Here is a 14506-nt window from a genome sequence, read left to right as displayed (position 1 = left end):
TTTTTTAATCACAAACACACTCTGCTTTCATCTGCCACTGTATAAATGATATCATAGTTTAAAATGTCATTCATAGCGTCCGACTGTTACTCTATCTTCTGATCTATCATAGTTAGCCAATGCAGCTTATCTCTTTCACTCAACTTCAAACCTTCATCCATCATATTGTTTGTGATTCTGAAACCCAAAGAAAGTGACAAGATTATGAATGAAACATTAACCACAAATATTAAGGATATTCATATACAAGCCTCATCATTTCCCTCTAAAGAGGCAAGTCCATTTCATCAACCTGTAACATTTAATACATGTCAAGAACTGCACACCACACACTAACATGCCAGGAAATATTAAAAGTGTACAGGATGTTTTTATAATATATTATGGATGACACAAATAAATAATTTAACCAGCAGCGAGAAGTTTTCTGATCTCAGATATTTTAAGACTTTATTTTGTGAGAGATTGCAGGATACTGCCATATGTTATCAGCTGCAGGTCATCCCCACTGCTGCCAGCTGTTCTATGGGCATTGTTTTAAAGTAAGCATATTATTGGGCCTGCTCATTTTAGCAGGTCCTCAGTTTTGCTTTCTATATATTTTACTCTCTACATTATGTCTCTAAATAAAAGCTATTGGCTACTTTCTGCTATCTCTTTAAAATAGTGGCAGGAAGTCTAATCTTTTCACTGGCTTACCTTTGTGACAATCAGCTGTGACAATGCTTCAGAATGCCAGAATATAAAGCAATCAAACTGTCTTTTCAAAGACAACTCTCAATATTTTCAGCACACCCTGCACTTTTTTAAAGATCTTGACTGAACCGAGTAGTGAAATATTTCTGATGTAAGTATCGCAAAAGGCTTCCTTTACACAATCGGAAGGGATTTTTCCATTGGACTTTGGAATATTGCAGAAAATAAACTCTTTGGTGAACACACATTTATGATGCTTACACCTTTTGCAATGCAATTGATAGAAGTAAGTAGCTAACTGTTACCACTTGTTAGCAACTGTCATTTTTTAGACACGTATTAGCTCCAGACAACCATGTATTGGGTGTTTTCTAGCATATTTAATGTCATAGAACAAAACATGAAAATCGCAGATTTCTGTCTCAACCATAGACCCTATCCAACCAGAAATTCACCGAAAAAAACATTGACTTTAAGACAAGGGAACCGTACGTGCTAAAATGCCAACCCATTTCTGGATTTAGGATTCTCTATATGTCCACACTCCAACCTCAAACACAGAGTTGCAATTTCCAGCAGCAGCCATTCAGATCAGGTGAAGATGCTCTGGTGAAGGGTGAGGTTTCCACAGGATGCATACTGTAGCAACGCTTCACAGTGCCAATCACAGAACACATTTCAATACAGGGAAGGTGCCCTCCACAGTGTGTGTGTGTGTGTGTGTGTGTGTGTGTGTGTGTGTGTGTGTGTGTGTGTGTGTGTGTGTGTGTGTGTGTGTGTGTGTGTGTGTGTGTGTGTCTCTGCAGGTTACCTGAGGTGGGCGACTTGCTTCTCTCCATGTCAATGGACTGCTGGTTGTCAGAGAGTTCAGTAAGGCCTGTCGCAGCCAACAGCAGCCGAGAGGAAGAAAGGAAGAATGCACAAAGTCTGTCAGATCATTTTGACCTCGTCAGTTGGAGGGATTTCACAGAGGATGGTTGTCAGCCACGCTGGACACCGAGAAACAGCTTTAGAGTTCAGTTCTTCAAACTTCTACAATCCTTGGGTAATCATGTCTTATGAGCTGAATAATCAATTACCAGTTCTGAATGATCATTTGTGAAGGTATCATTTAATGGGGAGTTAATTTCACTCCCAATATTTGACATTTGTTATTTACCCTTCCCCTTGGTAATATTTCTAAGGATTCATTTTCCGGGAGCAGAGTGGCTGAAACCTGATGAAACCTGCACTACATCTGTTCCATCTATATAAAATGCTATTCCCAACCAGATTCCATGAAAATGACACTAATTAGGGATGTACAATGTGTAGTGCAAATCTCATGATAAAAAGGCACATACAATTAAAATACACAACAGAACAAACACATATTTGATCAAAACTGATCACATGCAGCAAGCACAGGCAGAATGAGAAGTCATACCTACTTTACCAACAAAATTGCTGAAAAATCGAATTATTTTTCATTTCTGACTGACGACCAATGCCGGGTGTTTAAGCAACGTTCATTAGTGCTTCACTAACAGCCTCACTGATTCGTCACAGTTCAAAAATGTTTGCTTTATTTAATTATTTGTCTGCAGCAAGTTTCCAGCAACACTTCCTACTGAACATTTCCTTTAATCATTTACCCTGGCTTTAGAAAGACCTGAAGACCTTGAAAAGGACTCTGATTAAAAGTTATTGTAGTATAAAACTAAGAATTCCTCTGTGATCATCAACCAGAAGCAGACATGTTGGTTTGCCTAGGCCTAGTGGGTCATGAGGAAGGCTTTATTCACTCCATTTTGCTTCAGTTGAAATATACATCACATGGATCATATAATATTTATAACTGCCCTTACTTAAAAGACTCGAGGGAGTGGCTGTGCAAAGGACAAACCATTGGACATGACTGGAATAGGGCAGTTCTGTTTTATAAGGCCAAATATAGATAGGAAACCAGCACTTAGTTCCAATCATATCTTTGGTTTGTCCCTTTGCTTTCTGTCCACATCATACCTTCTTGGCCATCTGGCCATCTCCATGTTGTCCTAGTATGTTCTCCCACAACACTGCCCCAACCCCCACCCCCACCCCCGCACACAAACACATAGTCCCCCAGCCTTTAGTAAGGCCCGACTTACTCTGATAGGATGTACGGATCCTTTTCTTTGAATCTGAATAAAAGTTAGACAGGCCACGCATGCAAAACTCTGTCAGGCAGGCCCACATGCCCACAGCAGCAGCCACAGAGTCACCGAAAAGTAGGAGGAGGAGGAGGAGGAGGAGGAGGAGGAGGAGGAGGAGAGGGAAGGGAAGGAATGAGTAGTGGACAGGATGGTGGGCAGGAATAATGATTGAAGGATGAGTGAAGGAGGACAGTAAGGTGGGAAAGACAAAATAGGTGGTATGGTTGGAAAGAAGAAAAGTGGACGAGGAGGAAACAAGGGTGAAGAGTAAAGAAGAATGTGAGGGGAAGGTGAGGGAGTATTGATGAATGTAGTTAAGACATTTTAGGACAGAGGCAAGGGAAGGGAGGAAAAGGGAAGGAAGGGGGAGAGAGAAGAACACACAGGCTTAGAGTGGAGAGAGCAAGCAGCAACCGAGTTAGTGTCAGGGGAGGACAGACAGGAAATACCCGCTACAGCTGATGTGATCGGTCATTTGCACAAGAGGTAAACTACTTTGCCAGCGGGGAACAGAATATTTCCTTTAAACAGCATCAAAATAAATCTCTTGTTGCATCAAAAAATTGCTTTGCATTACATTTTGTTTGTATACTTTTCAAAGTAAACCTAGAGTCCTAACACGGTATCAATAGTGCATTAAAGCATAAGAAACACACCCAAAGCTATCAATATCATTTAATGAGATGAATACACTAAATCTGTTTGACATATATATATAAACATACACATATGTGTGGCAACAACAGCTAAAAATGTTGTGGAAAGGACAGAAAACTAGGTTCTAAAAGTTGGTAAAAAGTTACAGAAAGTTGAGCTTAAAGATAGATTAGCAAATGTCATTTACCTCTTCATGGCCTTTTGAGAGTTTTTCTGAAGGTCATTTCTTCTTCTACGTTAATGTCCCCTTCACAAAAAACTGAATACATGTAAAACCTTCTCAGCTACACTTTGGGGAATTACGTAGAGAGCTCCGAACTCTAAATTGCCTAAAGGGTCTTAGACATCTAAAATATCAAACCAATGGAGCTGTTTAATACTCAAATGCAGAGGTTACTGTAGGGTCAAAAAGAAAAGGTGCAGCTTGAGTTCCTGACAATAATTACAATATAAACAAGAGCCTTCGGAGACCATCACCAGCCAAGATCAGTAGCAGAGCAAAGGGAGGCAGGGGTCAGGACAATGACACTTCTGTGGCTTTAGACTACAGATCTATGCTCAAGCAAGACTAAAAAACAGAAAGGACAGCGATCAACAAATGACAACATGCATAAAAATGCCAACGTGGAATGACACGCAGCCTGCTAACATGCACTTTATATCATAGTGCACATTTGTGACAGGCATACTGAGGTGGTGTTTTGGTCTTTATGTGTTAATGTGTGAGAAAAAGAGAACAAGCAGGAGAAGTAAGGTTGGACTGATACAGGTTTTCACTGCTGATACAGATGCATATATCATGGACATAATACACAGATGGTGGAGGAGGTTTTCAGATCCTGTAGCGAAAGAAGATACTCTGCAGCATCCAAACCTCAACTTAAGTACAAATACTTTGTATGTATGAAAACCAAACATACTCTGGGTCTCTGTAACAATGTAATATCTTCTTATGTGTTAAAGTCTTAACCTTTTGCAGGAGCATGATGCAAATACTTCAATGCAAGAGAAGTAAAAGTACCTGCATTCAAAATAGTAATTAGGATAAAGTTGTGCAAAGTCTGCAAAGTCTATAAAATGTAAATTAAAAGTATTCAGCCAAAGGGCCCCTTTCAGAGTTATATTAATACATACTGGATATGATACTATTAATCTGTATATCTTAATGCTGAATCTGGTGGTAGTTAAGTCTAACTACCATATGTATTGCTGGCCAGTTAAGATTTTAAATATATGAAACATTTATTAATTCTACATGGATATTTAACATCATTGTAAAACCTCAAAGTCTGATCACAATTAGTGAACCTTACTTACCTTTACTCTTGAAAATAGGATATAATATTGAACAATTGTGTGCAATCTGCCTAAGTCCCTTATCTAAGGGAAGCACATATCTGATTGATTTGAGAGCAGAGGTATTGATTGAATTTGCAGGAATTATACATAAAGGAAGTATAGATCAGTTCAACCTCAGAAAGGAAAGAGATACAGAGGAAGGAGACAGTAGTTGTAGGAAGAAGCAACAGTAAAAGAGATAGAGGCAGGACAGGAGAATAGATGGAAGTCTTGATGTAGCGACAACATTATCGACTGCACAGTGAGTTGTTTACGTGCATGTGCGTGTGGGCAGTTGTGTGTGTGTTATTGTGTGTGCTACCTGAGGTGGACTGTCTGTTTCTGCGGGGGGAGCGGGTAAGGCGCTGGTAAGGGTCCGCGGCTCCGTACAGATCCAGTGTGGACATACACAACAGGATGGTTTTCTGCAAGTAGTCCACCACTGCTAGGCCGTTACAGTTCCCGAACGCCAAACTGGAGACACAAGCAAGGAGGCACACACAGACATTTTCATTGTACGCAGAAAGGGTGTGTCGTTCAGCTGAGATTAAACATTTTCGATACTATATCTCCAGGTTATTCTCATTGACAATACAATGTGCTACATGTACTGTTGCACTAGCAACCATTGGCAAATCAACTGTGATATTTTGGTGTGATTACTGTCAACAAAAGCCTGTCTTTATCTCTATGCTGCTGTTTTTGAATACTAACACTAGATTTCCAATAAGCCCCATCACCACCTGCTACCACTGGCTGCTCTAGAGCCTCTGGTTAAACTGATCAAGAGAAAATCATTGGCAGTCTTCTGATTATTTTCGAACAAAAGATTCTGATCAGATGCTGACCAGAATTAGTCGATGTTGACAACAAATAGCTCTATCCAGCAATCAGAAGAAAAAAAAGCAAAGACAAATGAGGCAAACACAAACATGTCGCTCAAATTTGCAGCTGCGCCAGTCAATCATTGCCGTCCGGTATCTAAGATGCAGATGTCTGGTTCATTTTAAATCACTGTCACACGGTCAGAGGGTTTCGGAGCTGTTTGTCATCTGGTCTATGTGAACAACACTTTCAACATCACAAACACGCTTTAGAATTTGAATACACATCACTCATATTACACTCGAAGACCAACCATTTGAAAAGCAGCAGTGGCCAACCCTATGCTTATCCAGACTTTCAGTATGTGTCACTTAAACACAGCTTGAGCCTTAGTACACAAGACATTACCGGGCAGCGCGACATTTATAGATCAAAGCTAATGGCTGAAAAGATGCCATTAAAGAAACAACTCCGGTGGCAGGCCAGCATTTGTGTTATTGTTATCAGAATGTAAGTCATTCTGTCAAACGCAAACAGACAAAAAGTTGTCTGTTAATTCTCTTTTTGCATTGTTCAAATTAAATAAAAGATAAAAACATCTTAAGATTTGGGAAAAAACACAGCTGTACTTGGGTAAACACATTCATGCCATAAAAGTGACTAAAGGAGACAGCCATGTGCCTATAGTAACCTGTAAAGACATTAAAATAGCAGGGATTCTTGAAGAGCTTTTCAGTATGTTTTTTGTTGCTGTTCACTAATTTGTTGTACTGTAATGCTGCCTCTGCCTGTTAGATGACATGTGGTTTCACTACTAACATATGCCAGTGATCGACACATTAGATTCTGCTTGCACTAACAGGATCATAATTCATCAATTCAGCATTTACTTTAGTGAAGCAAAACTTGTGGGTTTAGGTAGGTGGTTCCAGGAAAAAAAATCTATTCCCACAATCTATTCAATCTGTGAATAGCAATAGAGGAGAGAGGGAAACACTGCCCTTCCTTGAACCATATAGATCTTTTTTGAAAGAGCTGTGATTTGAATGGTTTCCGCCAACCGAACTTCCTTTGACAGCAAACATATAAAAGCACTCAGAGTTCAGAAGGTCAATCAATTCAGACACACATCACTTTTGAATTTCAAAGGCTGAAATATTCATACAAACATGTCAAATATTCCTGGAGTAAACACAATTTATTTTCAAAGTAGAACAATGATTTGCTTTTATAAACAAAAGATTGATATAACAGACGGAAAGGAGACAAACAGAAATTATGAGGTGTTATGAAGCTCAATGCCATTTTTGTGACAACTGCACTACACTGTACCCACACCCCAATTTCCACATGCTTTTAAGCCCTAACCTTTTATAAACACTCAATTTATATCATGAATAAATAATAAACACAAACATAACAGTTAGTGTTTCTGCAGGTGTGTACTGCTCTTTCTAAAGGGGATAATACACACACTTTCATATGACAGATTGGCCTTTCTAACCTTGCATCTTCATGTACCTTGTCACTACTGCTCCTGAAAACTGCTATGCACTGGCCAACACACTGACCTTCACTCACTTTATTCAGTGTAACATCTGGGGCTACAGAGAAGTGGGGTTTTTATGGGCTGGCAAAGGGTACATTAGTTTTAAAAAAAAAATGTAATAGCACTATAAACCTGTGCATGGGGCATATTAATGCACACATATAAACTGAGAGACAGGACATGTAGACAAAGTTACACAGAGTTAGATGGATGGAAATACAATTCTGTAAGTCAGAGTCAGTGTTAGTTGATTTCTGCAGATGCTTGAAATCAACCAATGCAATGTTATTTTACAACTTCAATAAAAAAGACAAAAAAAAATGTTGGTCTCTAAGGTGTAATCTAGGAGACACTTCCTCTATCTATCCACTTTATTTGATATAAAGCAGCGTTGACAGCACTATAAAGCTGAAGGATGGTGTTAACTTTAAGCTAGCGTCACATCATACAATAATAAAAGATGGACAAAGCTTTGTCCTTTATATATCATGACTAGTTATAACAGGGATTGCTTGCCTGAGTGCACACTAGCAAAGATATGAATCAATGATGGACAAACGATGTAAAAAAAAAAAAAGCCTTGTCATACTCTGAATTGAGATGGATACTAAGATAGACCAGCTGATATCTGTTATATATTCATGTTAAATTGCCTCTTATAGCCCAGCTCCTAACTTTACTCAAAGATGGTGCGGCACACCTCTACCATTTACAGGCCAACCTAATGTAACCTATCCACGTAAATACTGTGTTTCTTAGAGACTTAATGGAGCTTATAAACAATGGATGTGTGGGCATGGTGTTGGGCAAAGAATTACGATTTTATATCCCATGATTCGTTGCATGAAGTCCAATGACCAATCAGAATTATTCAGAGACCAGAACACAGAGAGACTGACTTTTATCTGAAGACTTACAGGCCATAGGCAGAGTTGATGTCCAGGCTGGTGATCTGTTGTGGAGGTTCTCCATCTACCCACAGCAGCTGGATGACCAGCTCTGCCTGGTAGCCAGGAGGGACCCGAACCATCCGCTCCTTCACCCTGAAACAGACATAAAGAAGAGTTTCAATACTTGCTAATAAAAAGAGACATGTTTGCTGGAAATATTAAATCACTGTTAATGTGTTTAGACCAAATCATTCATAAAAAATATATGTTTTTGGTGCTTGTTGCAGGAACTATGAGGTGTATGAGGGGATTTACTTAAGGCAGGGGATGGTGTCTTTGTTCCCTTCAGGAGTCCTGCTGCCGGGGCTAGCTGGGTGATGGTGGTGGGTCTGTGGGGAGTGGGAGCCGGACTCAGAGAAGCAGGGGTTGTTTTCATTGTCGGACGGAGAGATGACATCCTCCGACTCACACTGTAGGCGCACCTCCAATGACTGAGGACAATACAGAAATATGGATTATTTACCATAGATCTTCCTTGGAAGAAAAAAACCTACCACGAGGCTAAGTGTAAGACCATTTCAGAGTGGGAGTTTGTCACTTTTTTTTTACTTTGATTCTCCCCTCACTCACCGTAATCTGAGTGTTAGCATCATATTTGCTGAAGCGATACAGAATGATGTGAGCTGATATGCCCACCACACAGAAGATGCGACTCTGGGGGCACCAGCTGACCATCTGGACAGCGAAGGGATCTTCCTCCACCAAGTCGGCAGCCCTGCCTTCTACTGGCTTTGGCTTCTCAAAGGCTTTGGAGGTCTTCAGCTTGTACAACATCTGTAATGTGACTGTAAGAAAACAGAAATACATATTGAAAATACCAAAAAAGACTGTGAACATATTTCCATTAAATGCACTGAAAACGTGCTCTGCCATTGGTTGTGCGGATAAGTTAAAGGACTTTTTGATTAACTCTGGACTTGAATCATTTATCAATTTATTTGATCATAAATGTATGTTAAGTGGTAGAAAAAGAGATGGAAAAAAGAAGAAAATAAAGACAATATTAAGAAAATAAATGCCAAAACCTTACGTGAGAAGCATGGTACAAGAAAATACACTTTTTTTTACGTGAGTTCATATTAGTACACACAGAAATAAAATGGTTTAATGTGTTCATATTATTATCTTAAAGATGTTCACTCTTAATAACTAGAATGCCAAGATTCACGGACCACAGCTGTCAAATTTCTTTGCAAATGATTTGCGAAAAACACACATTTACATGATGTTTTCAGTGTGTGTCCATCTGTGAAAGTGCCACGTCTCTTATTGGTTGTAGACCATCTCATATGACAATGGGGCTTTTAATTAGTCGTTAGCTCAAAGCCCATGGCAAATCTGAAATGACTTACCCTGGGATTCATGAAACAATATTGTCTATTTGAGCAAGCTGTGTACCAAAAGCCTGAGATGAACAAAATATATCCCTTTGGCATTGCTCACACACGGAAAGCTTAAAGAGTGGACTTACTTGCAGATGCGTCCCAAAACTTAATTGATCCATCAGCATGTCTACAGAAAGAGAACAAAAAGATAATTTAGGAAAACTAGCTAATAAGCTTCATTACCCTGAGAATTATTCATGAAATTATAGGAAAATGTAAGGCATTTAATGTTGCTGCTTGCTTTAATGGCAGATATAACTGACAGATATCTTTGATCTTAAAAAACAGACAGTGGTGGTAAACTATTTCAAAGGTTACACTGTACAGGGTTTGAGTGTTGCAGAGAAACGGACAACTCCCAATGCACTCGTTCAGTACAGGTGACCATCCCTGTCAAGCTCTTAGAATGCAGCAAGGCTGTCCTGGTGTCAGCTGTAACTGTAGATCGCCTAATAATTTTGATGGGTGTTAATGTACATTTTCCTCCAAACGGAGAAGATTGCCATCTATTCAGACTTGCAAAAGACTCTCAGAACTTTCAAAATATCTCTGCTATTGGGTGGCAGAGGATCAATCGGTAGGGAATTGTGCTTTGAACCGGAGGGTCGCCATTTCACATCCTGATCGGACCAAAGAAATATGGAGTGTGCTGGCGATACTAGCAGCCTGTTCACGGTGACACCTGTCCTGATGCATGTCTGCAACCTACCTTTAACAACTGTATAGTGGATTAAACTGTGTGTGGATTACAACGCATGTGCATGTGTTCACCTAGCTGTGTAACTAAGTATGTTGAAACAGAGTGAAAAACTAAAGGTTCATCTTATTCTATTATTTCTGACTCACCCTGTGATGATGATCTCTGGGTAGGTGTTGGAGCCTAACGTCCACGTTCCTCCAGCAATCGGCCACTCCTGACACGGCAACAAAGGGAGTGATGAATATTTTCTAAACCAAATGTCAATCATCCATTGTTTCATCTCATGATGTTACGATTTAATTATATTTTAAACATATATTTCATTAGAAAACACGGAATGATCAAGCTGGGGATTTTAGCTTCAGTTTCCAACAAGACGCGCTTTCATCCACAGATAAAAAACTGATTGCACTGATTACAGTGAGTCATACGGTAATGATAGCCCATAATTTGCTTCAAGTTCAATGCAGTAACTATTTTAAGCAATTGAACATTTTCCATGAATTGTGAAGCTTCAGCCACCTTGACAAACTAAAGGAGTGATATGAAAACACACTGTTATACAAGAACCTTTATGACTTCTAATGTAGCATCTTTCAGTGAAGTATAAAGAAATCACTGCTAAAAGGTTTTTCAATGATTCTATTACTTTTACGTGTTCACTCCCATTTTCCCCCCTTACCTTTTGGCTGTAGCCAGTTTTTTTGTGTTTAGCTCCTATGGAGTAGAGGATGGGGATAATGTCGGGCGGACAGTCTGCAAAATAGGCCGTGCAGGTGACTGGAGACTCGTGGATGTCCATGGGGTAAGGATTCTCAAAGACGGGGTAGCTGCAAGACAATAATATGACATGTTATTGCATTCAAGATTCAAAATCCACACTATTTTTTTATCATATGCACAGTAGCCACAGTAGTTCTCAAGTCCAGTGCATCATAATGACATAACAGTGTAAGTAAAATAGTGCAATTGTACATATTGCAAGGGGTATAACTGTGCAAGTAAAAATGCAAGAAGAAGTACACTTTGGACTAGATCAGATAAAACAGAAAGTATAATTAAATACTGTACAGTAGAATAAATACTGTGTGTTGTTAATTCAATAAATCAGAGGAATACTGTGGCAGCCGGGTGTGGTTAGAGCGCCGGCTGCTGGGGTGAGGGGAGTGGCTCGGCCGGAGACCAGACAGCTGATCGGAATCAGGTAATCAGTCAGTTAATATAAAGCATGTTGGTAGCCTGGTTCTGGTCGGTCTTGCAGTAGGCTGGGTCCTGGGAAGCCGACACACCCTGTCCTGGCCTGGCCCGTCCTGGAAGTGCCGCGGAGCTTTCTGTTGTTTGCACGTTTCTGACGAAATAAACGCTATTGTTTTTGCCCAACCCCGAACCCTTCCGTCTCTTGCCTTCTACCTGAGCGATACTGCTCACAAATACCCATACAGCTTTATGAACCTTTATGTACTTCATGTAAAAACATTACAATTTCAACTGATTTACAGGTTTGACTGACTAAATGCATCATTAATTTCAAGACGTCCTCTTTATCAACACTTTACCTTACTTTCTTTATAGCATTCATGCAGCTGCAGGCTGAGGTAAAAGTGACACTGCTATGTTATTGCACAGAAATATGAATTTCCAGGTATAGTACTGTACAAATTGAAGTGGGGGTAACTGTGCATTTAATCTACACCCTCTAAGTGCAGGTCACTCACTTATTTATAATTAAAATGTCAACTTGATTAGCGGCTAATCAATGAGCTGACAATGGACACCATTTTGATAAGATAGAGGTACATTCAGCCATCAGGAGATATTTATATCTAACAGTTTTAATTAGGTTACCTAATTAACTAGGTAACCTAATTTAAAACCTCCTCCTTACTCTGTAGGCCTCATTTATTTAGTGTTGCTGCAATTTAACTGTATTCCCTGGCCTTAGGTGTTATCCTGCTACAACTGCATCACATCAGAATGAGAGTCAAATGTCTTTATTCTCTCCCTAAAGTAGAGATTTGAGAGACAGGTTAGATCTTTAACTCTTCTATTTGTTATTGAAGGTGACATAGGGCTTGTGTATAACTGGAATAACTCGTATTTTAACTTTGCGTGATGTCAGGCGATATGATTAAATATCAAAAGTTGATTTTGATAACCGTCACAGGCAGCTTAGCAGCTTTAAAAGGTATGTTTTCTGTGGAACACGTACTTGCTCTGTGTCAGATCCACCACGATTAAGTCCTTCTCCAAAAGCACCACCACTGCATAAGGCTCCTGGACCTCTGCGGGATTTAAAGCAAAGCAGTCAAGGTAATGCTTTTTCCATACTTACATCAGTTATAGCTACACAGGAAAAAACATTGTTTTGTGTTTGGATACTATTTCATTCACACACAGCCTTATTTAGACCTCAGGAAGATGTTTAAACCTAAACCTATCATGACTTTTTGCCTTAAAGCTTTATATTGTTGCGTACATTAGACTCACAATCACTGAATAGCTGAAAGTTGTTTGCAAATTCTTGCTGCTGTTTTGGAGACATTTACAGAATTGTCTGCAGGTGTGAAAGATATTCAACCTGAATCTAAACAAAAACAAACATTTGAAAACACATTTTCTGAGGAGTAGACAGAATGTTTATTATCTTCACGTAGCAGAGAAGGGCTTTGCACATGTATTTTAAAAAGAGCGAGTTTTTCTTGAGTGTAAAATCTTTTAGATTTGTGCTTAAATCGACAGGAAACTCGAAACAAAAACTAAATCTGTCTTCTTAGCTTTAACACTGAGCTGATCCCAGAAAATAAGACCAGTTCCGTCTTTGTCATCGCCTTCCCTCACCGTTGTTGTAGGGAGTCTCGCAGAGTGCCATGAACTCCACTATAGGATAGTCCATCTCCAGCACGGTGATGGCCTTGCCGTGCATGATGGTTAACGTTGGCCGCCGCCCCGCCTTGTCGTATGAAAGACCCCCCGAGAAGATAACAAAAGGCTCGCTGAAGTGGTGAAAGAACAGAAAATAATGAATATTATAAAACATGTATGTGGCTTTAAATCTCTTTATAGGCCAATAACCAAAAGCAAATGACTTCATAATAAAACATTGGAAAAGAATACAAGATAAAAATGACTTTAGCTAATTTTTTATGCCATTTTAAACTGCATAATGTATTAAAATTAGCATGTGTTATTTCACTTAATACCCCCCATGAGCATATTACACACTTTTAGGGGCCACAATCACATGATAATGTATTTTGCCAAAAATCACAAAATAGTTTGTTTCTGTAAGTGTTTTATGATTATTACCAAAGGGGTTGTCATTTGCAACCCTCTTTTTCCTTCACTAATTGATGATAAAACCACAGGATTTCTAAGTGAAATCATTATTTAGCTCAACTGGTACACCTAATGAACAGCTTTAATATTCAGTTAAAAAGCGAACACCTGCTCCTCGAGGTCTTGTACTCCACTTTGAGGATGGGTTTACATGACTCCTTTCTCCCATCCTTCTGTATCTTTCCTGAATTCGGGGAAACATAAATCAAATGGCCAACATTATATAATACAAAACTCTGAAACTGTGTAACACTGTAGTGAGCTGCTTTTATGTGTGACAGTTTAATTGCTCAAATCAGAAGAACACTGTAGTTCATGTGAATAAAAAAAATCAGCCACCACAAAGTGCTGAAAACAGGAAGTTGTTTCCTTGACAAAAAAAAGTTACAGCTATGTTTTAAGAATCTTATTTTCCTGCATTTTATTTAGCATAAAACCTCCATAACAACTACAGTATATTCAATGAATAAATTCCACACTTGAAGCTCTTAATTATACAGCTGTAATTATATTACAAGCAGTAACAGTGACTAATATGTGTCTTTGTACAACCAACCCTGTCATAGTTGGAAAATATAAAGTGTTTTTGTGATCCCAGTCCTTGGCAGCTTCCCTTTGCTACATGTCAACTCACTTTCTCCTGTATCTTGTCAATTTTCATCTGTACCAACAAAGGCAGAGTGTTCCTTTCCTATTTTCCTCTCTCGTTCTGATTACTGTGAACTGTGTTTCCAATTTTTCTTTTCAGGGAATGGCAGATCATTATCAGAGTTAGCGCATTACAGAGAATTATTTTTTCTCCTGCTTCGCATAATGAAATGGTTATGCCTTTGATATAAAGAGGATGTCTCTCAGCCTGAAGGCAGAGGGACCTTGGGATTTACCTCATAGGCACA

At 39.2% G+C, this 14506-nt stretch overlaps 1 protein-coding gene across 9 annotated transcripts in view; it reads right to left on the bottom strand.

Moving 5' to 3' along the window:
• The window catches only part of stxbp5l (syntaxin binding protein 5L), a 125324-nt gene that overhangs the window by 25259 nt on the left and 85559 nt on the right, over window positions 1–14506 (bottom strand). For 6 of the 9 annotated variants that reach the window (XM_063888141.1, XM_063888143.1, XM_063888146.1 and 3 more), the window contains exons 9-19: window positions 13719–13794; window positions 13113–13267; window positions 12484–12556; window positions 10957–11104; window positions 10421–10488; window positions 9661–9701; window positions 8760–8974; window positions 8445–8620; window positions 8157–8282; window positions 5188–5339; window positions 1508–1573 (exon numbers count right to left, since the gene is read on the bottom strand). In XM_063888141.1, coding sequence (XP_063744211.1) covers window positions 1508–1573; window positions 5188–5339; window positions 8157–8282; window positions 8445–8620; window positions 8760–8974; window positions 9661–9701; window positions 10421–10488; window positions 10957–11104; window positions 12484–12556; window positions 13113–13267; window positions 13719–13794 — 1296 coding nt within the window. Of the gene's footprint in view, window positions 1–1507; window positions 1574–2825; window positions 2895–5187; window positions 5340–8156; window positions 8283–8444; window positions 8621–8759; window positions 8975–9660; window positions 9702–10420; window positions 10489–10956; window positions 11105–12483; window positions 12557–13112; window positions 13268–13718; window positions 13795–14506 lie in introns of all 9 variants that reach the window. The other 3 variants (XM_063888139.1, XM_063888142.1, XM_063888140.1) reach the window with 1 other exon arrangement.

The sequence above is a fragment of the Eleginops maclovinus genome, chromosome 7 (assembly GCF_036324505.1).
Source record: "Eleginops maclovinus isolate JMC-PN-2008 ecotype Puerto Natales chromosome 7, JC_Emac_rtc_rv5, whole genome shotgun sequence".
Lineage (NCBI taxonomy): Eukaryota > Metazoa > Chordata > Actinopteri > Perciformes > Eleginopidae > Eleginops > Eleginops maclovinus.
The sequence above is the reverse complement of the archived record's forward strand: the minus strand, read 5'-3'. Positions and strand labels throughout refer to the sequence as shown.